This window comes from Cloeon dipterum, chromosome X, assembly GCF_949628265.1.
Source record: "Cloeon dipterum chromosome X, ieCloDipt1.1, whole genome shotgun sequence".
In the NCBI taxonomy this organism is placed as follows: Eukaryota; Metazoa; Arthropoda; class Insecta; order Ephemeroptera; family Baetidae; genus Cloeon; species Cloeon dipterum.
In genome coordinates, this window is record NC_088790.1 from 8,820,238 (window position 1) to 8,847,014 (window position 26,777).

Sequence of the window (26,777 nt, forward strand, 5' to 3'; positions counted from 1 at the left end):
AAATAGGGCATTGCTGAGTATATTATCCAATTTACTTCAAAGACTTTTGAATTTCGAATATTAAAGACAATATAAACCAACTTTTATTTTACCAATTTTTAATTTGGACAAAAAAATAAAACTCTCTCGGTTAATACCTGCATTATTTAGTTTAAAAATTTATGATGTGTCATAAATTAGATTGTATGCAGTATCATTAGACCCAGTCAAAAATTAAACATTTTTTTATCTCGCCGCTGAGCCCGGAATTGATGCACGTCCGCTCCATATCTGACCGAAATGCACCGTTCCGTGCGTCAAATGCGGATTTCCGCGCACGAGAGGACACTTTTTGCATATTTCACGCACGCGGTGCCTGTCATTACAAATTTTACTCTGCGGCTTGCATGACCGGGCTGAGTAAATCTCCAAAGAGTTTCGACCGGGCGTGTCCGCGAAACGATAATAACTGTTCTCTCATTAAACGTGCGCGGCACGGTCAAAGGCAACAATCGATGCTCTCTTTCCATTTCTTCCGCGAGCGCGGGGGTGGATGCAAATCGTATAAGTGGACGCACCTACAACACGAATTTCGTACGCGTGTAAAAAGCTCCCGTTACAATTTTTATTTGTTGTACGTGTTGGAAAATTCCACTCGGCACCCTCCATGGCACGTTTCCGAATTTAAAATATGTATAATCGTTTGTTAGCACGCGAGCAAAATTCTTCTTTTTAATGCCGAATCGATTGCACCGGCTGTAAATTATATCAGTGTGCGCTTTTAAACGACTTCTCGTGCGTGTTGGAGACCGTAAAAGTGATTTTTAACGCGTGAGGACATTGAACCCTATTTGAAATTTTGCTTTGGAATATCAAACAATGAATTAGAAACCCACAATCTCAGGGGTCAAACGAAACGAGAGAATTCCATTAAGCAATCCCGAGCAATCAACGGCAGTCTTGCTGTGAGGTCTGTGTGAGAAAAGAATGCGCCTGCCTGCCTGATTTGTGCAATGCAGGGATCGAGGAACAGCATTTCCAAATCGACCGAAAGATGAAAAAGACCAGGGAATTGCTGGGGTACACGTACATTTCTGTCTGCAAATGTGCTCGAGAGGGTGAGAGGGTGGGTTCGTTAGTGTCTCTCTCGAGGGGGATGCTGCTGCTCTCGTGTGAATATTTCATGCACCGTGCGGTTGGAGCAGAGCAAAGCTCGAACAGATCATTTGCGGGGGAAAAACAAAAGGTTCAGCAGCAGCCCTTGCGATGTTGCTCATTTAACTTTGACTGCTCCACGTCGAAGCTGTTTTCCACAACATTTTTACATTGAAAATATTACTATGCCAAAATCTTGGAGTAAAAATTACGAAATTTTGACGCTTAAAAATTCAGATGGAAGTGAGCTGTCCGGTAAAGTTGAAAATGGGACGTAAGTGATTACTTAACATCAGAAAAATTCGCAAATTTAAGAAATTCACCGAATATTTCAGGCACATCACTGGTAATTTGAAACTAAAGCCATACAGTTTGATAGAAATTATAATCTGAAAGCAGTCGATTTATATTATATAATCGGTATATTAATTGCGTCAAGCTGTTTAGATGGGATAAACATCAAAGCCGTTACAGAAAAAACAATAATTATAATCAGTTTTACTTTTAAATCCAATCTATAAAAATGGTGATCAAGATGAGAATATATGTTAGTGCAAGTTTACAATGGTTTGTTTATGAGCCGTTAACACAACTTGACCGAAAATAAAAATGTTTCCTGCCATAAAATCTGGTGTCAAGTTGAGCTTTCTTTCCACTCTAAGCCGTTATAATTATAAGTTCGACTTTTACTACTTGCATTTTGTCAAATAGCTTAGTTTCCAGGGCGTCGAGCCAAATATTGTGATAATCCTCCTCTCGTTTCGCACGAGCTTTGATTTTTGGCCGACTGACAAAGCGAATAATCCTTTTGCTCCTTGTTCCCGCGCACGCCGCGCACACAGAACTTATTTTTTCACTCTATTGTTGGGGAGCAAATCGGGCCATTATTTGTTTGTAGAGAGCTAGAACGCTTCTCACACATTATGGTGTTGAGACAGGTGCACTTTGCGCAGTTTATTTTAGGAAAAAAGGCGTCTCTTTCGTGTCTCCTTGATCGGTCTCTATTTATATTTCGTGCTTTATTTCCATAGACAACAAAGCGTGAAAAATAAAATGAATTAGAAAGTAAAAATAAACAAGACAAAATCTATTTCAACTACACCGCTAAAAAGGTCGGAATTTAATTTCGGCAAAAGGAAAATATTTCCTTAAGACTCCGCCTTACCTCCTGTGAAAATTATATTATTTTAAGTTTTGCTCAGCAAATTTTAGGAAAGTGGAAAAAATTAGATACCAAATTAATCGCCCTATGGAAGATTCAGTGCAGAAACTCGATTCCTTGGGGTTAATATATTAACTGACAAATTTGGAGGAAGTCGACGCAAAATATGAAATTGGAGCCTGCCGCACACGTGCATATTGCGTTTTGTCGTGTCGGACCGCGCGTGCGATCGATATTCACACGGAATCAATCTCAGGGCGACCGAGCGGCGAAGGAAACAAAACACAAACACTCTCCCATCTCATCTCTTTTATTCTGCTCCGATTTGAATTTCAGGAAGCAATCGATAGCGTTCGACTCGTGCTACGGGGTTGAATGAACGAGCCGGCACGAGCAGCAGATATAAATTGCTCGAATCGATTGGGGGTGCGATCGGCAGCACCACTCAAAAGAGGGTGCGGGGTGAATCATTGTCCTCGGAATCGAAATATCACGATTGATGAATGAGTCAAAGAATTTTATCGATCAATTAAAATTACAAAGAAATTTTAAAGATTTATTCCGTCTGAAGCATTCCTGATTGCAAGAAAAGCTGCAAATCACGACGGTCTTTAAATTTCCAGCACCTGACGCGGATACAACACACAATGTTCTTGCAGCTGTTTAATGCTTTAAGTATTATTATTATTTGTTTGTACCCGTGCACTCACCTGTCTGCTCGTGGGTCAGCGTTGTTTCCCCCGCGTCGGCACAAAAATCCCTTTCACGCGCCGGGTCACAGGTCACAACACTCTCTGTCAGGTCGGTCCGAAAGAAACCAAAGCTGCTTGATCGCACTGCTCGACAGGCACCGTGTCAGCGCGTTGACTGAGGCAGCCACCAGCCACTTGCTTGCGGCCGCCCGCCGCATTGTTCTCGACAGGCCCTGCCTGCCTGGCATGGTGTCGCCGCACGCCGCCAGGTGCCACGACCCACCGGCTGTGTCCGTCGTTGTCTACGGCAACTCAACACCGAGAACCATAACCAAATCCGCAGGAGAAAGAAATTTTTCCACAGTGTAGCACACGGACTGATGAAAATACATATTATTTCCCGATACATAGAAGAGATTAGAGAGTCATTACTATTTTGATTTCGTCGTTTTCTAAATGTCATTTTTTTCAAAAGAGATGTTTTAAAATGCTCTATTATATTACATTTAAAGTAATATATATATAAATGAATAAGGAAAAAAATCTGGGTTGAATTTAATTTATAAAATTGATTTTACTATGGTTATATACATAGAAAATATGGCTTAATTTTTAGCTCTCCATTCTTTGATGTTCGCCTATGAGAGCAGCCACAATAAAATCAATTTATTGATATATATTTTACGATAATTTTTGTTTCCTGTTTGAGGTTAATCCCATAAAAATTACACTAACACGAATTAAAACGAACCCGGTTTGATGAGTAAAAAAAGTCGGCTCCAAAATTATGGTTGATGCTATAAAGCGCATAAGGCGCAAGCCTGGAGCGCAATCCTTCAATAACAAGGGGCTCCGCCTGTTGTCACCCTACATATCTGATGAACTTTTAGGGACATTTTTACGACGGTTCACGGCACTCCAATTTTTACATTTAGTGGCTGAACTTCCAATAATGAGATATAATAAAGGAGACTGGCTTTACATAGCATAAGTCTTTTTTTCATTTTTTCATTTACGGGATTAAAACTCACTTTAAAAGGTGGCATTAATTTTCAACAAATTAAAAATAGCAACAAAATAAAAAATTAAATTAAATTTTAATTTTTAAAAGAATTTTTAAACTCAGAAAAAATGCTGATCGTTTTGCTATCCGCATTTCTCTTAATGTCTTGGTCACATTTATCAATTCAATTCAATTCGTTTTTATTTCTCCAAACAAGTCATATTATTTTACAAGCATTTAAAGTCAAGAAAATCACGCTAGGAGAAATAAGGCATTTGTAGTGCTAGCGAACAACTCGCTGAAACTCGTGAATAAAATAGTAGCAAAATTATTCCCATCAATAATGGCAAATAAATTCTCCACAATGGTTAAAATTGTCATAAATTCAAATACAGTTACGAGGAAGGATATTGGCTATTAGCTTCGTAGTCCATATTTATTCGTGTCAAATTTTCCCAGGAAAAATATTGTCATATGCTATTAAAAAATTAATCAGGACCCCAGTCCAGCACCAATCTTATCTAGACAGGGTTTTTGTGGCTATTATTTATAAATATGTTAAATTAATTTTAATGCCACTTTTACACATTACAAAAACGTTGGTGTCATTAGGTACGTCCCAATGATTGTTAATGATAAAATAATATTGGTGTCGTTGGTGGAAGATCATAAAATTGGAAACTATTTTTTAAAACTGTTGTTCAATCAAGGATACAGCAATACCAAAAACCAACTAAGTGTCCCAAAAATCACTTTATTTAATGACTGTGAGAAAAGTGAGACATTTTTGTCTTTTTTTTTGTAAATCCTTTTCCAAGCTTTCAATCGTTGTGATAGTGCTTGACGATTAACCATTTTTAAAAAATTAAATTCTCAAAGGAAATGTCGAAAATTCAGTCCTAACTTTAATAAAGTACCATATTTGTAAGTTTCTAATTCATAATGCTTGGTAAAATTGTTTAAAACTTCAAGTTCATTTTAATATGATTAGCAGCAGCCACTTGCCCGCACCGACCTAAGCAAAAATATTTACGAGTCGGAATGGTAGGCCACCTGCGCTGAAATACTGTTTGGCGGCACAGTTTCCCTATCTATTCAAGGCGTTGTAACTGCAAGATTTCAAAGTATTATTTTTTATGTCATTGACTTTTACCAGGGATTCGTCCTCTAAGGCAGGGTCTTGGTAACTTGTTTAACATAGGTGCTACCCTTTTACGCATAACTTGAATTTGATATATTGTGAAATTTGAACGCATTTATATCAAATCGTGAAGAAAACGTAAGTTTAATTCAAGCAATATTATTGTCAAATCCCTTGATTTTACTTTGTACAGCATGTGCCAAAAATTAGGAAGCAAGGAAGCGAATGAATAGTCGGAGTGTGAATTTGGAGTATGTTTTTATTAGAAAATTTACCCTTACACATTGAATGTAATTATTTATGTTCTTCTATTTGAAATAAAATACACGTCATTAAAATAAAAGGTAATAATATAATATGTGTATGCGTATAATCATAATGGGCGTGGCGGCATTTAGCAATGGGCCACTGCAATAAAGTGTTACATTTATTTGCCTTATGTGTTCCATCACCAAAACAAATTAACCATGAGTGTGTGCGCGTCTTTTTTAACTCGACATATCGTATTAATTTATGCCATATAATCGTCGCACTCAATCTATCGACCGACTTCTTTCTTAAAACAGATCAGAGAGCGAGCATTTTTTCCTTTCAAACACGAAAAAAGAACAGATAGAGTGACATAATTTCTGCGTTATTATTGCTCAAGTTTTTCATGGGCGACTTAATGGACTAATATAACGTAATAACAGCATAATTCGTGATAACAGTGGTGATAAAATCGACCATAATCAACAACTTTCGGAGCTTTTTTATATTCTATTTACACCTGGTGATGTTAAGTACTGTACACGTCTTGTTTCAGGCGCCAAACACTCCTCGCGGAATAAAATTAAGTATACCTCCTCAGGCTGGCGACATAATATCGAGACAAGAGCATGGAGAATTTACATACCAGCCTGGCACAAGAAAATATTTTTACTGTAAATAATAATATTTCGCTAAAGCTAAGTGAGCACATATCGTCATCATTAGGGCTACAAAAATATTAATTAATTAATTAACAGACTTTGGGATAAAATACAATGCAATGCGTGGGACCAGCACTGTCTATCGGACTCTGATCCTATCTAACAGATCAGAATTTAAATTCTCAAGAGAGGAAAAGGCTGCAAAAATTTAAATTCTAGACCCACACCTTGAGGGATAAGTTTTCCCGGTAACAGGGCTGCTAACCCTCTTGTGTCAGACAGCATATACTTTTCCTCTTAACTAAAGGAGAGTGCTGGCCCCAGTTCGGCGGCTGCATTCAGCCGGGGCTTTCTGGGGAGGGACCCTGAGGGTGGTGTATGTACAAAAGGCGCCCCGACATCGAGCTTCACTCACACATTCGAATGCTAACTCATCTCACACGCAACTGAGGTGAACCAATCGATTCAATGATATAATTTATTTATTTAAAGCTGTTGCTGTCTACTTCATCCTATTGATGATCATGTCGGCGGCCGTGACAAGTGCCTTCTGGAAGGGCGACTCGGCTAGCGAGTTGGCCAGTCTGGTCGCTTCCATGTTGTACTTGCGCGCCAGGAAGCGCGTCTGCTCCAGACCGTTCGACTTGTGCACCAGCTCGAAGGCTCGCTCAGGGTCACCAGGCTCCTCGAAACGACGCATGATCATCGGGTTTAACTCAGGGTACTGCAAAACAAATTGTTTCATTAGGGATTGGTAAAAAAAGACAATTAAACAAAATATTTTCAGTGCTTATCAGTGCTCATTGTCAACACCAACCAATAAGTATAATTTGTTGTCACAATCGTTTAAAGATATTTGGCAACGTGCCGCTAATCCTGCTTATACATTTTAAGATAAGAAGTATCATGATAGGATTTAAATGGCTGCAATATTCATAGTTTGAATATTATCGCGATTTAAAGACTACTGAGAGGCTCTAACATAGCAATCTGACCACAGTGGCTTACAGCAGATTGTAGTTACACCAGGCCCAAAAAGATAGATTTTTGCAAAAGCGAGTGAAAATCATTACAGCAGGAAATTTAAATAGTCCTTGGTTGGATGAAAAATTGCAAAGTTGCCCTGCGACGCCGAGAAATGGACCGATTTGGATCTGATTATGTTGCTACCCAACCTAAAAAAGTATGAGTATTTAAATTCTAGGGTCGGATTTTTGCTTTTCAGCATCAGATGTGCATATACGATTTTATCTAATATTTTTTCTATTCTACAAACATTTTTTACGTTTTGATCGCGAATGAATGTAATCCACAAATTTCAACATATTTTGAAACTGAAAATTTAAAAGTTTTTGCAACGGGTATCAATGCGTAATTGTACACTATTGTTATCTGTCAAAATCGGTGCAAATTCCAACAAGAATTCAATAATTTTAACTAATAACCTTTTCACAAGCAAAGAGGACGGGTGCCGTGGCCAGACCGGCTTTGAGGTCGTTCATAGCCGGCTTGCCAAGCGTTTCTGTGCTGCTGATGAAATCGATGAGGTCGTCCACCAGCTGGAAGGCAAGTCCCACGTTCCTGCCGTACTGGAACGCAACGTCGGCGATCGACTCGTCCGCCCCTCCTAGCATCACCACCTGCGGAAAAGCAAATTAGAATTAGTCACCTAAACTTCTTTGTCTTTCTTAGGCTTGACTCACAGCTTTGAGCGAGTTGGCCGTCAGACTGGCCGTCTTGCGGTAGGTCTTGGTGAGGTAGTGCGCAAACCTCTCGTTCTCAGTCTCCTTGGAACCAAGCTGCATGAACTCGCCCTGCACCAGGTCGGTCAGCACCTTTAGCGGAAAAATGATGATTAGAAGATCTTTTGACTTTTGCAATTACTAAAGCTAACTCACCATACTGAGCACTTGGGTAACGTCGGGGTTTCTGAGACGCGCGATCATCTGCGAGGCCACAGACAGGATGAAGTCTCCAGCGATCGTCACCTGCGACAGTCAAAGAAAAGGTCAAAATCGTTTGCCATGAACTGGAGTCGAGAGCCACTAAAATGCATCGCCTGGAAATTATGGTATTTAACATGGACAGGGATTTACGTGAACATGGGTCAGCATTAGGTGAGCTAATCGTGGAGAAAATGGTAATAAAACGACTGGGTTGGGACCTGAAAGTTTTAAGTCGGCTGGTCCACGCCACGCGGGTCAAGGTTCGCTAATATTTCTATTGCCAAAGCGAGGAGTTTCGTGTCAAGCCTTTTTCGCAGCTCCTCATTGTTGATCGAGTCCTTCGACTTTATGTGTATGCGAAGAGTATGACTTGGGGCGAATGGAAAACGGCGGAGACAAAAGGCAACTGGGCCAGTCCGAAGGTTGTCGCGCAAAGACAAAGGCGGTGCGCTCGACAAAAACGCCGCTCTCAATTGCATCATAGGGAAAAATTAAACTGTAGCCCAGACAAATAAAAAGCTCGTCACTTCCTCCGCCTCTGATTTGGAGGACACCCACCAACTCATAGTCGCTAATGTATTTTTTCCTTCCATCTATTCGGTCAAGATTGAATTTTTTCAAGTAGACCATTTTTTTGGGGAGACGCCGTTTTTGAAAGCAAAGCTGATAGCTTTGAATATAATTAATACGGTGCTCTTGGACCGCTCTCATTTCGGATCGAAGGACGACAGCATGTGTCAGCTGGCGATTGTGCTGTGCACTGGCCTCAAACTCGCGCGAGTTGTGCGCCAACTTTTTATTTCTGCGCCCGCCGCTCGACAAAAGATGCGGTCTCTTTTTGCACTGAAAGTGGGCAGCAGCATTTCATTTGCGTGTCGCTCGCGTAATTACAAAAGCAAGCAAGCCAGCGATACTGCTTCATTTCGGCGGCTTGTGAGTGAAGTGGGAGCAGAGAAACCAACCGGCGAGCAGTAGCAGCCAATCGCTTCGGTATTGCATTCGGGGAAACTGCCAGCCACTATATAGAAAGCCGCAAGTGTGCCAGCTGAGCCAACGGTTCATTCAATCGCCTCGATATTGCATTCCGAGACCGAATTCTATAAATCTTGGTCAGCCTAATTTTTAATTTTGCACCAGTCCGAAAAAGGAATTGTATGAAATTTTCAAAAAATTCTGGGAATGATATAAGGCGACGAATAACTCGTGAGAAATTTCAGAAGGTGGGATTGCGGCCCAGGAACTATCAAAGACAGGCATGATCCGTGAGAATTTCGAAGAAAATGCGTGAAAAATTCGATTTTCTTGCGTCAAACCCGGAAAAATCGTTTTTTCAATTCATATATGTAGCGACTGGAAGACAAAGCGCTACGTTTTTTCCCGGAAAAAATGCAGCCTAGAACGGATGAGAGGCGATTGACGTTTTTCCTACGGCACAACGACCGCGCCATTCACAAACACGAGCGCGTCTGTGGGTCAAGTTGTGCAAATTGTTACGCCAAACAAATCCTCGCACGGCAGAGAGGAGCATTTAGAGCAGGCTGCCTGCCACTTTTCTTTCTCCCTCGCGTGTCGGGCCGATTGACCCATTCTCTCGCTGTTGGTCCCTCTGTCGCGGCCAGACTGAGTGATTTTTGAATGAAACAAGCAACTAGCCCGCGGCCAGCCCACACCTATCCGCAGTGTGTGCCAATATTTACCTTATGGAACGCACGTGTGCGTGGCTGCACTCGCAAAACGCACCTGAGCTTCAGCTAATCGCGTTTGCTCAACTTTAATCTCTGCATTGCTACACATCCTCTCAAAACAAGCAACATTCCAAAGATATATTTTTGCAAAACTCAAAAGACTTGGTTTATTTTTCTAGTCGGCTTGACATACAGAGAAAAAAGGCACTGTGATGGCCTCAAAAAGCCAACAAGTGCCACTTTTCCGACCTAAGAATTTTTCCACACTTGTTAAGAAATAATTAATATACTGGATTTTTGTCTGTATGTGACACGAGTTTCGATTTCTTTCGAATGTGAATTGCAACTTAGTCAAGAGTAATCTAGCTGATTTAATTATTCAGGAATTTGCCTTTTATCTAGAACTACGATGCAACTTTCGCGTACCCAAGCATTAATTCGGGCCGCAGGACAGAACTCCCCAGTAGTTACCCTTCCGGTGGAGCCGTGCCCTGTCGGGATTATTTCTGACAGCACCAACTTTAATTAGTACCTAAAGTTGGAAATGGAAGATTTAAAATTTACGTTAAAAGAATTACTTATCAGAACAGAAGATGAATTAAATTATTATTAATATTTAATTTAGAAAACAAGGCCGAGGGTATGCGAGGGACCAATAGTTTCACAACACTTTTACAATGGACAAATAAATATCCTTTCAAAATCAAATCCAGGTGTCCGAAGATGCACTGCTTTAGAATGAAAAATTGTTTTGCCAACCAGGAAGATTACTTTGGCAATTGAAAATATTCTGACACAAAGAGCTTTGATGTATTTCTAGAGTAAACACGTTTTGCTCCCCGAGGAGATTACTTTTTGCAGGTGAAAAAATATTCTTAGAAATAGCGTGTTTAGCAATTTAGATTTAAATCCATTGTGGTACCATGAGGGATTACTTAATGTGGAATGAGCAATATTCTTGAAAATAAAGTGTTTGGAAATTTCCACTCGTGTTGGTAGCATAAGGGATTCACACGAGTACACGCTGGTCCAGTCAGTGCGCTGTGACGAAATTTAGCGCGACAGCACGCACGTGCACACTGCCCGTTGGTGGTGAATGAGCAGAATCCGCGCGCCAGACAGCCGGCCAGTCCAACGAGAAAAGTGCGAAAAAGCCGCGCGACTATGACTCGCTGTGACCCAGTTGCTGATGGCCAATTAATCGGCGCGAATCTGCATCTAAATTAGACACACGGCCACGCGCACGAAAAGCAAGCATTTTTGGAGCAAGGAAAACCAGCGCAGCGAATATCATCTGGGCTCTAAACCGGTGTTTGCTCACCGATTAACACCTCGAAAATCGAGCCGTTTTCTCCATTTTTGGGTGTTTGTCTCTTTGTTTGCTCAAATAATATTCAAGATTAGAGACTATTTAGAAAGATTTTAACGGTTCTTCAACGAGTTAAAATTTTCCCGCATATTTTGTAATTCTTGTGTGTGCCGGATTCGGATAATTAAAGAAAAGTATATACATTTCTGATAAGTATATTGCTGGTCTTTGCTCGTCGAGGACAATTACACGCTGGCTAATCTACGGCCGTGACGAGAAGACAATTTTTGGTCTTGCACCGAGAAATTAGATGTTTCCTTACTTCCTTTAGACTTAAAACTGGGCGAGAGAAGGGAAGAAGTCAAGCTTGCACATTGTCTTGCCGGCAAGTTCGTGGCTTCGTCCCGATTAATTAATCGATTCTTTCTTGTCGGTACACTCTCGGTTTCGCTCCTCTCGGTCCGTTTGCTTCCTCGCGGGCACAAAGCCCACCTTCGTGCGCCGACAAAACTTTCACGATTTGGTCCACATTCGGTCACAGTTTTTCAGTTCCAGGAACGTCCTCAAGGCGGTTCCTCAGTCGCACACGCGAGAATAGATGATGATTAAAATTTCATTACAAGTTGTTTGTCGCCGCACCGAGCTGGAGCAGCGTTGTCAAGGCCCCCCTCAATCGTGTTATGCAATTTGCTTTTTGGCTTAGGTGAGATGCCATTCGCAGATAAATAATACACGACGAGCGAGGCCAACAATTGAAAATCGCACTCGCAGCCGCCTTTTCATGCTCTGCTTCAAAGTGTCGAGTGAGGAATACATTCCCATAGCAGAAATAAATTAAATTACAGCGGTAATTGCAGACCAAAAGTGGCTTTGTTTCAGAATATTTTTTAATCAAAAGGAAGGACATTAGTGAAGAAAAGAGGCATGAGTGAAGACGGACAATTAACTGTAATTAAAGTGAAAAAATAAATCTTACATTAGATTATCAGTAATTCCTTTTAGCATGCCGTAATTTCGTTAAGGATGGACCCAGATTTAAAATTTAAGTGGTCTCAAATTGGGCTAAAAATTGACATATTTGGATTAAATTGGTCATGTAATGTGCTAATCAAAAGACGTTCCACATTTCCTTGCTCTGATTGGATCGTTTTGCGGCGGATGAGAACCAAGTCGAGCGTACTAATCGAGGAGATTCCGAGAAACTTGAACGCCAGGCAGGCTGCCGCTGCGTCCGTCTGAGAGGAGAGAAGGATAAAAGCGGCACACACGGATTTCGGTTCGTCTCGGGATATTAATAATAATGCGTCTGGCCGTGCACCACAAACCTAGCTGCATTTCCCCGCCTAAGGGGAGCTAGGCAAAGGGCGCGCAGGAGAAGGGAGGGGAGAGGCGCGCATACCTCGCCAGAGATGCACCCACCGTATCTACATTTTTCTCGTTCCTATATTATACGAAAAGTGAAAGGTACGCAAATCGATCTGCCGCAGAAAGAAACATGGAAAATGTACGGTGATGCACATTGTTGCCTCATTGTTGTCGGGTGCATCCTACAGCAGAGAAAGCAGCGCATTATATAACCTAAAGCCCAGTGCAACAATTGGTTGATTGAGCCGCAGACGCAAAGGTCGCCGCCAGCCAGCTTCTGTGGCGCAACTGACTTCCTTCATCCGGCTCAGGCCACTTTTACCGATAAACTACATAAAAACGTGATCAAAATTTCGTCGGACTAGGAAGTTTTATTCAAGAGATAATGTAGTATTGGGAGTAAGAAAAACAGAAAAGCCCTCTGATGTGCACAGTTGTCCCTAGCTTTAATTTATGGTTGAATTAATAGCTGTAAAAGTTGCAACTATCACATTTGAACAAACAGAGCAGAATCCGACAAATTACATCTAACTGTTATTTTCGACATAAAAATTGCGACAATCTTACACTTCGGGGAGCTTAAGTGTGCACTAAAAATCAACTTTTACTTTTTCAATAATAAATTCAATTTCCAACTGGTTAAATTGCTCCCTCAGTTCTCTAGGGCTGACATTCTTGGAACTTGTAAACATTGCGCAAAAACCATTGATACTTTGCGGTATACTAAGCACTGCTAGAATTTTTTTAATATTTCTTTTTCCCACGCCGCGGCCGAGTTGTAAAAGACGTGATGTAATACGTATATATCCAGCTCCTATTGGGTCTGGTGAAAATTGCAGAAAATAAACATCCCCGGCGCGTCGTTTGATCGGCAGCAGCCGGTTACAGCACACAAGTTGTGACTGAAACGAGACAACTTTTACTTTCGTTCAAAGCCGCTTTAAAACGCCGCAACGCTGGATTCACTCGCCTTCGATTTTTGACACTTTTCCTTTCTTTCGTTGTTTGCGCGCTCAGACAGTTTTCTTTCGTAAGAAGAGCATTAAACCGACAAAGGACAACGCCAAAAAATGCGGTCGACCGGGCCGCCGCTCTGGAGAAATGAGTTCTGTTGAAAATCGCTAGGTAGACGAAAGGAGTATTACATTACATTTGGGGATGACGATTGTGGCGTCCTTGGCTTGCGTCACGAGAGAGAAAGAGCCGAGATTTCCACTGCGAGCAGATGCGAGAATTCGGTCGGGAGCAACGAGTAAAAATGCATTGCACGTTGCGAGTGGCGTAATTATCGAGGAGAAAAACTGTATTTCATTTTTAAAGCCTACCTTCTTGTGGTCCCAGAGCGCGGGGGCGCTTGGCTTGCCCCGCCGCATGTCAGCCTGGTCTATCACGTCGTCGTGCACCAGGGACGCTGTGTGGATCATCTCAGCAATCATCGCAACGCTCCGTTGTGACGGTAGGAGTTTTCTGCACCAAAAAATACGAAAATTGCATTAATTTTTCCCCAAAGGAATTGATAAAAAATAATGCTACTGGCCAAACTAACAAATATTTCGTCAATTTTTTCCTGTGAGATCCTTTTCCTTATTTTAGTAGCAAAGGCCTGTTGAATTTCTTCTTTAGATTCTCAAAAGAAATAAAGAGCTATTAGTTGGAGGACTTACCCATTATGAACGTCCAAGTGGCAATTGACTGCTCTGGCCATGAGGATGGCCAGCATAGGCCGGAACGCCTTGCCCTGCCCGTCGAAATAGTACGTGGAAATGGTCTGGAGTAACTTTTGATTTGTGTTGATGGTGAGCTCCTGGCAAGACACAAGCAAACGCAATCATTAACCGCGGTACATACACAGGGCAGAAAAGATCACAACAATTGCCGCCGTCTTTAGCGTATTTTTCTGTCCTCCGCATCCACTGGCAGGCTGTAGGGCTGGCTACTTTCACCCGGCCGGTGGAATACGAGTCTTTAATAAAGTGAAATCACGATTGAAACATAAGGCCAATCATCATCACATCGCGGATCCTGTTTCCTCCGCTCGCGGATCGCGCTCGTCCGCTTTTACCGACAGTGATTAAAATAAAACGCCCAAATGTTGCCGGAACTGGCTAATTAGTCTCCACGCGTCTTGCTCCCAATCGAATTATTTTTCAAAACGCACATTCCAACTTGGAAAACGTAAATGAAAAGTTTCACAGGATTGGTAAATGTCCACAAAACGAAGGAAACTTTGTAAAATGAAAATAATTTAAAGCGGAAATATTTTTATATTGGGCTTGGCATGTCAAGTCAAGCAAAGGTAAAAAATATTCTTTAGATTAGAAACTACGGACTATATTGCATTGAATTAAAAAGACAAGGGAGGCTGGGGGCGGTGGGGCTGACCTGCCGCATTCCGGCGTAGATCTCCTTGAGGTCATCCTCGAGCAGGCGGTAGGGGTCGACGGGGGCGTGGTCCTCGCGAGGAAGGGAGCCGGGGTGCTGCGTGTGCATCGTGCCCAGGGCACGCTTGGCCGTGTAGCTCTGCGCTATCGACGACGCAGAAGGCGCCACCAGCGGCGCCGCGGTCGCCGACGCTGACGAATTGCTGCTGCTACTGCATGCTTGTGTCTGTGGACAATGAGTCAATTATGAGATTTTTGAATTATCAAATTTGAAAATTGAAGGCTAAATAGATGTTTATTCAGTTATATGTTCCCCGAATACTTGCGAAATTGATTGCAAAACATGAGTTCAGGGTAAGCAGAAAATTGCAAATCGATGATTCTTCCGGCTCAAGAAAAGAGCTACGGATGTATTCAATTTTAATTAGCCTCCTGGGTAGAAAAATCGCAACTCTTATCAGTCACAAGGTCGAATCGGCTCTCAATTTGCACTTGCGACTGCTTGCGACCGGGGGAAAATGAATTATTAATTTTCGCACTGATTTTATCTCTCGCTGAAAGTGCAAATCTGCAGGCAATTAATGATGAATGGACGCGGTGCGCGAGGCCTGAATGGAATAGCTGCTATTTGCCGCGACCGCTGCAGACTGACTCATTAATCTAGATGAATGGCACGTGAGTATTTTGCCAATCAGACCCGTTTGTGTAGTGTTGCTCTGAGACAAAGTTCGCGCAAAGTTTTACGCGAAAATTAGGAAAGGCGGCGGAATTTGAACGGGGGTCAAGGGTCGACGCTGCATATTGGCCAACCGCTCACTCCAAGGTGAGCATCTGCCTTTTCAATTTGTGGGCCAAATCCTCTGCAGCTGACGCAATTTCTTTTGCACATCGCGGGGATTGTTTCCCTGCGAAAGAGAAAGAAAGTCGTGCCGCTCGGCACAATCATGTTCGCAGATAGATCGCAGACGAAAAGGGAAAACGAAAGCTCACAGCGATTAATGGATTCGCCGGCCCAAAATTTTTCGCCGCTGTTGCTGGCATCGAGATTAATGCATCATTAATGCTAATGTCGATTTGACAAATTGCACCTGAAGGCAAACTCACTTTCATTCGCGCAACATGCAGCTAACACAGATAACCGTTTGTTTTATACGGCATTTCTAAAATTTAATCAGGTAATGTGCAATCGCGTTTTTTAGGCTTTTATCCATCAAAAAATAAATGTTGTCGACTAGACCTGTTCAAGCATTTAAGCTAAATTTTGACCAACAATTTCAGTAGGGAATAATTCAATAAAAAAGCAATTAACCCACTAAAATGAATCCAAATTACTTGTGAGATACTTTGTGATCTGACTCCAACAAATTCCTTCCCTAAAAAAACAGATCTCTATAATTTTATTTTGATTTTTCTGAGGTTCATGGTCAAATCTGTTAAATGTCTTGTCAGTTATTTTCACTGGAATTTTTTAATAATATATTTTATCTGGCACAATCTAACAAAAATACTTTCCAAAATAGAATCATATGATTTATTTCATTTTGCTGAAGCCAATCAAAATAATTTCTCATCGCATATATATAAAGGAGGGTTTTGTAAAATAGGTTTCGCGGTTTGCGAATTCCTCGCGCTGGTCAACGAGCCGAACGTTCTCGGACTGTGTGGAGATTATGATCAATTAAAAAGGGCGGTAATTAGGTTTAGATGGTCATCGCAGCGCGTCTGTTTCGACTTTCACTGTGCATTCTGTGCATTCTTGCGGCCGATGCACCTGAATGGCCGCAACAATACAACAAGTAGTGTCAATTGGTCAAACGCACGCACGCACACACGCACTGGGTTCAAGGAGAGAAAGTGTGGAAAAGCGACGAGGAAGAAGCAAATGAAGGAACAAGGAGCCCGCATTCCTCTCCGCTTTTGTCTGCTTTTCTTCCTTTCAAAAGGGTCCAGAGAAGAAAGGCTGCGGCTTTTTGTAATTATCGAGACGCATCAACCTTGCGTTTGGTAAAAAAAATAACTAATCATCAGGCAATCTCACAAATTCCGGGATGTAACATAGAAAAATCATTAAATGCTAATCATGTAATTTTTAAGACTATAATTATTGCTTCCCTGGAAAGCACTTCTTGACAGTAAAATGTCAGATTAATTGATAAAGCTCCTCCAGAGCACGAAAATAATACTGAATGGGAGCAGGAACAAAGCGTTTGTGTAATTTTTCGTAACAAAATTAATGCCGTATAAAATTAAAAGTCCGCGAGATAAATGAAATTAATAGGCGTTTACACAGGCATTGTTTATACACGTTATTCACACTTGTTGCGTTTGGCCGCAAAACGCGTGTGCGTGTGTAAATGTTATCCCACGTTCCAAAAATGCGACTGGCATGCGTGGCGCACGTGGAAAATTCGGATTAATCCTCGAGTAAGTGCCCGGGGCGTTAGAATCTCGAGTGTGTGTAATTCGAGCGCAAACTTTCTAACTCTCGGTTTCTCCTCTCTCATCCTCGGATTCACTGCCAATGCCGAATATGCAGCCGACCAAAGTGCGGCCAATAGAATGGGGTCAAGTTGCTGGGCGTTGACAAAATAATTGCACAAAAATCGCGGCTTTAGCCGATTGTGCAACGGTCAGATCATAAAGACCCACACACCTTTATTGGCCGTTTGTGCCAGATTTGCGTGTCTGCACATCCAGCCAAAGCAGGATAAAAATGTGCCGTGTTTCAAGAAAAGCTTCTTTGTAATATAATTCGTATTTGGATCTGCGTATTGCGATCTTTAGAAGGCTTCTTCGAAGAAGATAAAATTTTAACGCAATAATTAAGAGCAAAATGCAAATTTTCAAAATCAGTAATTCAAGGTGTTATCAATATTCATAATGGTTAAGAACTCAGATGGAGAAAGGTGCGTACACGTTGAAATTTTAAGTATAATTCTTTCAAGGCGATTCGTAACCACTTATACTGACAGCGAATTTTCCCAGGTGTTTAAACGGTGACCTAGGCCAAATTTATACCAAACGTGGGCCTCAAGGTTCAACGCAAAAAAATCCTAACCTCACTCAAGCGTATTCTTCAAGTGGTGTACGACATTCAGTTGAATGATAATCCTGCATGATCAAGGAAAACATTATAACCAGTACTTGAAATATACTACATTGAAATCGGGTAAAAACCAGTAAAAACTAAACTTATGAAGGTTTCTGTGTCAATTTTAAAGTGCTGCTTTTCAATTGGCGGGCACTGTCTGCCTAAAGAAAATCATAATGTTTTTCGCTAAGTGGAGAATTTCAAGAAGAATAATGGCAATATATGGATTTTGATTATCACTTGGACCTAATTCGATGAATTCACATATCACTGACTAATCATTTTCAGATTTAACTGCCGCAAAAAATTATAAGTGGATTGCAGACGCACCGATGCTTTGGTTTCATCCCGGGAGTGCCAATGAGAACAAAAGCGTCTCGCAAATCAGTTGTACAACTGTTCAAGATTTCTCCTGGGCTAATGTATGCACAAGGGCCCACACGGTTGCAATTAAATGGATTAACTAATTAATAGGCGATGATGCCGTGCGCTAGTGATGCCCGCGAGGTGCGAGCCTCGATTAGAAAGTCGTGCGCAAACTATGCGAACAGAGCAGTAGCGCGCGGACAAACAAATTTCGCGAACAAGCGTAGCAGGATGTCTCCGCGTTGAATTATTCAAGCCGGTCTTGGCACCGAAGCCCCTAGTTGCCGTGTTGGAAATTCAGTGTCAAGCGCAGAAAATCGCTCTTCGACGCCGCAGAGCGTTTGTTTGTTCTCCTCTTGAAAGGCTCAAATAAACTCCAGGTTTTACTGTTTCAAATTGCTCTTTTGAGCATTTTTAATAAGGCACAATCCGACGCCGCACACTTGCGGTAAAAGCAAGCAACAGCAAATAACGTTTTGAGCAACATTCTATTGGGCAACGCGCCGGGCGCGTTCGTTTCCCAAAGATATAAAACTTTAGTGCCTCTAATTAGGAATATATCATATTGATTCGGTCTGCTGCTTGAGTTATCGTTGAGAAAGTGAATTTCTTTCTGCTTTTGTGCGTGTTTGCACTATCAGGATGAGTGAGCAAACCCGTGTTGTGCGAGTTGGGTGTGTGACTGTGTGCGTATTCGAGAGTTGAAGCAGTGAAAGTCACTGAACGAGAGAGACGCACCTGCTGTCTCCGCCGCCATTCTGGACCATCATCCAAGCCGGAGCCGGAAAGGCGAATTAGCATCCGATTGAGTAATATAATGGCCGACAAAGAATTCCTGACAGAGAGTGCGGTAATTTCATGTTTAACGAAATTTTATTGGATTTCCAGTTAGCAAAAAAGTTGCAAATTTGACCTTTCTGCAGATTGACCATCACCCGTTCGTCAAAGAGAGTGAGATGAATTTGCGAAAAAGCACTTGTCTTGCTTTCTTCGGTCTGACATAACTGACGAAAATCGGCAGCCGGTTCTTTCTCTTAAGTGAAATCTGTGTTTTTCAACAGCGGCGGGGATAAACGCACTTGCATCCCATACCATAATTTCTCCTTTACGCAACACGAGGTGGAGGCAGCCGCACGAATTTTGCATAGATCTTCGGAGAAATGCCTGAGCGTTGGGCGCGGCCGGCCGTCAGTCCACGCACAAAATTAGATATTTGCACTTGCGAAATTCATATAAGCGATTCGGCGCGGTTGGAGCACAATTCGCTGTTAAAATCTCTCAGTGTTAGACTACTCAAGACACAGCAACAATTAACAATGCAAATTATTCAAAATCGTGACGAAAACGTTTTCTACTGCAATACTAAAGATAAAAACTTGTGCAAATTTTAACCGATTTGACGCTTCTTTAACTTTCAGCCAGAGGCATTGTTATTTGTGCTTCAGATAAGGAAAATGCTTAGGAATCACGTTCTTTTGTAACTCACGGTCCCTCAGATTTTTTTCGCTTGATTTATGGCGCTTTTGGACGAAACTACAAATCTCTAAATCGTTCATCTTCTTAAATTTTATTTCCTCGGTTTGAGCTTGAAGTTGTTTGCCCTGCTTTCAGCTTCTCAGCCTGCTTACCGAGTGAGACGCTATACTACAAGTGCGGTGGTCAAAATAAAAGCGCACGCGAGAGAGCTCGGCGGCGCGGAAAATGCGCGGACAATGAGCACCGTTATTGTTGTTGCAATTAGAGAGAAATTATTAAGTGCATGCTGACCATTTGCGCGTGCGGTCGTAACTGCTTTGGCAAATAAAACACGCTAACAGCAGATGAGCAGAGTGAAAATGTTTGAGGAGAAATGCGACTTTTTTTCTCGATTTGCAGCGGGTTCTCATCGGCACCATTTAAAATATAGGAGGGCCGGGCCGTTTCGCAAGCTGACTGATCCGTTCCTCATATTACAATGAGCGAATTGGTGAGCGTGCAGATCTCCGCGACAGCATCTCAAGGCACACGAGAGTTGGAAATCCCAGAAGAGTGAGTCTGGCCCCCGGTTCAGCGAATATACCAGAAAAGCATCATAAAGACGAATGCCATCACCTAAGCTTGAGACAAGTATCACGGTGATAATTTAAACTATGTTTAGGAAAACCACAAATTACCGCAGAAAATAGATACAAAATTTGCGTGCTTATGAGAAAGATAGACAAAAATGAGGATGGTAAAGATCCCACCATTCTTAGGTAAGAATTAAGCAAAAATAATTGTGATATTACAAAATCTGCATAATGTTTTTTTTACAATTTTATATGTTTTACAATATTGTCTCGAACAATAGACTGACTGCAAATGAATTAACTTATTAAGAAGTAATCGTTTGTCGTGAGCATAATACAAAATGAAAATTTGTTCTGTGAATGGTACACAACCAAATTCATTGTTGCCCAACCTTAATCCGCTTTAATTCTGCGGTTTTTACCGACTGGCATTGTTGACTTGACTCGCCTAATCAAATTTTGCACGCAAACAACTTGCTGCGGTTTTCCCCCGACCAGAGACCAAAACTACGCGCTGCTCTGGCACGCGAGAATTCCCAAACGGACCGTCAAGATTTTTATGCGCAACCGACGCAAGAGCAGCTTCCTCATACTTTTCGTCACGTACGCGGAGCCTCCTGCGTCGCGCATCAAATCAGGCCTTTCCAAAGGGAAGCAAAGCAGAATTAACCAGATCAACCAAACACGTTGACCTTGAGTGTGGGGCGAATTGGAATGTCCGTACAAAAATTTTATTGAGTGATCAATACGTCAGTCGCGAGACTTGAACGTTCGCAGAGATAATTTTCGTACTACTCCGCCGCCAGTTTCGAAGTAATGGACGAGTCATTCTAAATTTCACGAATTTGTCTCTGCCGTCGAGGCGAAAAGCATTTTCATGTGAAGCAAGAGGCATTAAATCAGAACGCAGGTTACAATCAGAAGCAATTTGCAAAGTCGAGGCATTGCGCAGACGGACAGTTCAAGTTTGACATCAATCAAAGGAGGTGCCAATTTGCGTGGGCGCTATGCGGGGCCGCTGGCTCGCGCGAATTAGCATTCCGCGAGTGCGTGGCACAGTGCAGGTTGGCCGCGATGCCTGCACCAAATGTTCGGCAAAGGCATACCTGCAGGTGCGTGATTTGCATCCTCATCCAATCGCCTCATCGGCTCGCTCCAACACGAAGCTCGAATCGAAAAGATTCGAGCTCGTGTTGAAATTTCTTTGCATTGCGCATAAGCGGTGCAATTGGTCGTAAAAGCGGCGGGCAATTAGCGTTTTTTACGAAATTGGCCAACGTGCGCGGCGCATTCCTCCTTAAAATGCACACACACTTTCTTTCACAAACTGAACACTGAATGAAGCGCTAAATGCTGTCAAGGATTCTACCGCTGCGGAGAAATTACCGAGGCGTGCGTTACGTCACAACACACAAACCCAGGCGTTTGGGTTCGTTTCCTGATCGCATATACAACCCAGTTTTTCTTTCTTCACGCGAGATCCAGGTCGGCGATAGTAATTCGTGTGAATCCTCGGCATGACGCAAAACACACGGACGGACGCATCTTTCGCACCTTGCACCGATGACGCCGATCTCGCACCTCGTCAGTCATTCAAAGTTCACTGTCAACGCAGTAAAAAGAGACCCGCCGTCATTGTTAGAGTGCATTTTGTTTGCCCAAGTCGAAACTTTTCTATTGGCTTTGAACTTGCCAGTCAAGAACAGCATGTTTTTCGTTTGTTTGCGCGGACGTATCGTTTTACGCGGCGTGATTCAATTTTTAAGGAAATATATACTCAGAATCACAAGTTTCCAACCACGTTATTTTACCGGAGAAATATTATTATTTTTGGTTGAATGTGGCGAGTTTTAGAGGCCGAAACTCTCATGTCTATATTTACCCAACAATAAGCAGAGTTGCTGTAAGAAATTCGACTCAATTTTGCAACCTTCAACCTCGTGGACTCGGCGCAACATTTTTCGACGTGCTGCAATTACACATTGTTCCTTCAGAGTCGGGGGGCGAATTTGGCGCGTTGAGAAACGCTCAATCAATTCAGTTTTTCGCTTCCGCGAGCTGGCTCCCTCCCTAGTTCGCGTTGATTAGCATCCTTGAATGTTGGTTATTGTGATTCGGATGACATAAGCAAAGCGGCAGAGTGATTGTGCACTCTCATTGTAAAGGAGAACTTGACATTAGGGCCGAAAACATAACGTAATTAAATTGTCACCACGATGCAAATGGCGCAACATTGCTCTTTTCGCACTCGAGCGTGAATTCCCTCTCAAAAAGGTCCTTTCAATCTCAAATTGCGGGCTTGGCTTACGGACGTCACTCAACGGCGGGTTGTCATTAAACTTCTGTGCATTGTCCCGCGGATAGACAATGGCTGCGAAGGTTGCGCACGAATTTCTTGAATTATTCTTCACTCACAAGATACATTACTTGGTGGTTAACTTCCTAAAAAAAGAAACTTTATGCAAATAAGTAAAAATCGAGGGTCGACCAGCTCTAGAGCTAGGCCATTAATAAAGCTAGAAATTTGTCTGTTGACAAAGTGGTGATTTGGTGCTGGGTATTTTGTCCTTGGTGCCCGTGCCCGACGCGCTCACCTTTGCGACCTTTTCGCCAAACAGGATCCTCTGCCGAGCCACAAATCATAATGGCCGGGCCAGGTGGCCAAACACACGTGCAGAGGTCATGCAATGAATGGAGAACGAGATTGAAATTTCAAGCGATCCATTGCCCTTTTCGAGATTGAAGATTGCGCTGGGAAAGCCCGACAGGCGAAGAAAAACCAGACATAACGATGCAAATTACACAACGAAATTGCACTCTCTTGGTAAATACGAAATCACAGTAAAATACAATCACGAGAAAACCTAAAATTACACAGCGTTGCGGAGAGGTCTGACCTTTGCGAATTGCCTCTTACGTAAATTAATTGCGGTCGGAGAGAGAAAAATTAATTTCATTTTATTCCCTTTGGTGGCTGTGGTCCGGATTGAAACACGGGCCTGGAAAAACCAAGAGTGGCCTTGGTGGGTGCTTCATCGAAAGTTTCCCAGTCCACTTTTCACGCTCCACTCGAATAATAATTCAAAGAGCCTTCGCATTTGTCGCTTCCTACACAATCGAGGAAGAGCTTTTTTATTCAAGAAGCGACGCGATTCGACTCTTTATTACACGGCGCAACCTTTGCCTTTGATTAGCCTTAATTTGTGCGCGTATATTGTTTGGACGATCGGCATGTCAAGCATTTCGGCCTTCGCGGCCCACGGTTTTTCTTTTTTTCCAGAAGAATTTTCTCGCAGAACACGGATTCAAAATTCTTTGAACCTTCTTTGTTTAGAACTTTGAAATCAGGCCGCGTTCGGTTGCCAATTTGAATGGGATCGGTCGGGGCCGTCACCTTGGCAGTGAACTTTTAGATTATCGAGAGTGACCAATTGTGTTATGACGTGCGTATTGAAACGGACCGAGCGAGCGAGTCTCTCCGTCGACGGAGCTATAGCGCGTCCCACATTCGAAAGAAAGTCTCTCTCTCGACATTCCTCACTCGCTGGCTGCGCGGCTCAAAGGAAGAGTCGGATCGGCGTTTTGAGAAAAGCGGCTCGTCAAGGACGTCCTGCTTTTTTAAGGGAGAAAATGATTGAGGAGCGACCGTGAATACTCCGAAAATTAATTAATTAATTAATTTTTCTTGGTGCACACGCTAATATTCTGCTTTTCTGGCGACACGCACGCGACTTCTTTCTTGATATTCCGTCATTATGTCATTGTTGCGTGCTGCACTTGACTCGTCAGATTGTCTTTGTTCCTGCCTCGCCTCCAGGAGAAAGTGTGCATGAAGCAACTCCCCAAAACACCCGAGTTTTTGCGCGTTCATGCGAGCCGGCAATTCGTTTGGTATGCGGCTCGAGCAGTTCAACCAGGCCGCGCACAATGGATTTGCACTTTGCGAGGAAAACAAGTTCAATCAGCGGCATTTACCGCTACTTCCTTCCCTGTTTCGAAATTAATTTCAATACTTTGTGGCTAGAAGAAAAATTGTAAATGTTTAAAACCAATTATTAAGAAATACAATTTTCTTATTTTCCCATTTTCTCGAGTGTAAGATTAAATGCCATCCCAATCGCAATTGTGGAGGCTCAGGATAGATTTCCCTCAACGAGTGAGCGCAGTTCGATTTCCTCTCTTGAGCGTTAGACAATAATTAGTCAGCCGCTCATTATGGATCTCTGCGATTTTGAATCGACGCGAGTTACGATCCGCTATTTACTTTCCCTGATTGTCATTGTGCGCGCCGCGAGATGTTATTAGTGAAAGTTGTTGCTGCCGCGCGCGCGAGTGTGCCGCCGCCGCATCTCCTTCGCGCGAATAATGCACATTACCTTCCGTCGCAATGATAATTACTGTAACACTCATACACACAAACAAACACACGCGGGTCCACCGAGCTCTGAAGACCTGCTCCACCATTGTTCGATTTCGTGAAAACCGCGTGCGTTTCAATATATATATCTTGGCTGCCGGTACGCAGATAAGATTCGCCATTTTTCCTTCTTCACGCTTTTTGCAGAGAAAGCGTCAGGTGCACCGATTTTGGCCCAGAATTTCGCAAAGTCACATCAAGAACAGGTGCAATTTTTCTAACTCTGTAATCGGAAAGAGCGGAAAAGTAGCCCATCTTTTCAGTTTTCGCACTCTCCAAACAAACATAGGCCGAATATGTATATTTGAAATGAACACACACGACCGGCGCTTTCTTTTCATCCGACTATATCATTAGAGAGCTTATGCTTGATCTCCTTAGATTTGGTTCCTCGCATCTCCGCACCTATTATTTGGGTAAAAATTTTCCGACCCTCAGGCTCTCTCTTGTTCCACAAATATTCAATTTTAAATTCAGACCTTGAAATCCGTGATTGTCCTTCCAACGATGACCGCACAACTAGTGCGTTGAATTATTAAATCTGAAGTTAGATTTACTTGAACTGGTTTGTTCATCATATCCAAAATTTTAATTTTGTCATCACTTGATTTTTCTCTTTATGTGTAAAGTGGCTACAAAATAATAAATTAAATATATGTTGAGAAAAATTAAAACAAACTAGAGTGGTCGTATATTTCATAATAAAAAACGTTTTAAATTCATGGATCACAAAAAAGAACATTTTTTCTTTGATATGGATGAAAGCCGGATTGTTTTAAAAATATTTCCTAAAACAGAGTAATCAGTTTATTGAAGAATTGTTGATGCCACACTGTTAAAAATTTTCGACGTGGAAACTATGCTCGAATTTGGTCCAAACTTTGTCGGTCAGCAGGCTGAGGGCTTTTTTGGCCTCTGGGCAGCCAAGGGGCCCACGCGGTCCCAGTGGGATGCTGGGCGCGGAATTTCAGCTCGTTCGCGTTCGCCTCTCGCGCGAGTCCCTTTCACTATTTTCACTCAGCTCGCGCGCGCGGCAGAAAGATATGTATGAATGTGCATTAGGTTTCTCTGAAAAGTTTCGCGCGCGCCTATCTAGGCCAGAATCGCTCTTTCTTCTCGCAGCACCAGCTGCCGCCGACCGTTCGCCACCAAATTCCGATCAAAAGTGTGTTTCCAGCAAAATTCTGAGTCGACCGAAAAAATTAAAATTTCCACTGGACCAATCCTAATATAATGTATTCATTTCAAGTTCAGTGAAAAAACAATAATGTATCAGGAATATTCTTTTGAAATATTGAAAATTCTTGAGTTTAGCTCACACGGAAGAGCCCAAAATTTAATTTTAACGTCAAGTCCTTCCCAAAACAAAAAAAAATATAAAAAAAATTAAAAATGAGTGCATTTTTATTTTAGAGAAAAAATATCGAAAGAGGTTCCAGGGAGCTTACCTTGAAGAAGGCCGCCCTTACAAGGGGGTCGACGACGGCAGCAGGGGTTTTTCTCCTGGCACTAATGTGTCCAAGGCGGGCGCACAGCCTCGCCGAGCCTAAGCACGCCATAGTCAGCACTGCAATGATCGCCTGCCCGCCAGCTCCATTCTGAAGCAGCCGAACGCACATCGCCTCAGGTCCAGCCGCTCCGAAGGTGCCCACCTCCTTCTTTCTCTCTCTCCTCGCCTCCTGCTCGTGTGGTGTGCCCTGCCGAGGAAAGGGGGCAGGCAGATTCACGACTCACGCGCCGTCTTTTCCTGCAACACACGGTCCCTGCGTGTCAGTCCCGTCCGAATCCAACCCCCGTAACAACCACCCCCGGCCGAGCCGAGGGGTGCTACGAAATTAGGCCACTGGGAAAGGTTGAAGGACATTTACCTGTTCGAACCATGCCGCTGAGCACCAGCTGTTCGCCTGCCGAGTTCGCTTTTTCGCCACTAGAGGCATGCCAGCCCACCGACCGACTACAAATTAATCTGCACGTCCGCCGACTCCACTAACCCGCGAATTTTTCTCAAAATTCTTCTCCCGAAAAATGATCCAAAATTTACGGATGATATTTAACTGATCTTTGCTGAATTCATTTTATTTACTGGCCGATATACGAAGATAAACTTTTTTAAGCGAATAAACTTC

General features: G+C 42.5%; 2 protein-coding genes across 11 annotated transcripts in view; both read right to left on the reverse strand.

The window, feature by feature from the left end:
* The window catches only part of LOC135947332 (SH3 and multiple ankyrin repeat domains protein 3-like), a 55,709-nt gene extending 52,522 nt beyond the window's left edge, over positions 1-3,187 (reverse strand). For 5 of the 9 annotated variants that reach the window (XM_065496093.1, XM_065496104.1, XM_065496098.1 and 2 more), the window contains exon 1: positions 3,007-3,186. The gene's annotated coding sequence lies outside the window, so the exon portion shown is untranslated. Of the gene's footprint in view, positions 1-3,006 lie in introns of all 9 variants that reach the window. The other 4 variants (XM_065496094.1, XM_065496100.1, XM_065496102.1 and 1 more) reach the window with 1 other exon arrangement.
* Positions 3,188-5,373: 2,186 nt separating this feature from the next.
* Positions 5,374-26,608, reverse strand: qless (decaprenyl diphosphate synthase subunit 1 qless). Of its 2 annotated transcripts, XM_065492742.1 has the most exons (9): positions 26,520-26,608; positions 26,100-26,398; positions 14,731-14,955; positions 14,013-14,152; positions 13,674-13,815; positions 7,942-8,031; positions 7,747-7,878; positions 7,489-7,683; positions 5,374-6,767 (listed from the first exon to the last, which is right to left on the reverse strand). In XM_065492742.1, exons 2-9 carry the CDS (start codon positions 26,268-26,270, stop codon positions 6,546-6,548), a joined length of 1,317 nt encoding a protein of 438 aa, XP_065348814.1. In that variant the 5' UTR covers positions 26,271-26,398; positions 26,520-26,608; the 3' UTR covers positions 5,374-6,545. The 2 variants fall into 2 exon arrangements, with proteins under 2 accessions (XP_065348814.1, XP_065348813.1); XM_065492741.1 differs by lacking the exon at positions 26,520-26,608 and having other exon boundaries at positions 26,100-26,498.
* Positions 26,609-26,777: the final 169 nt, after the last annotated feature.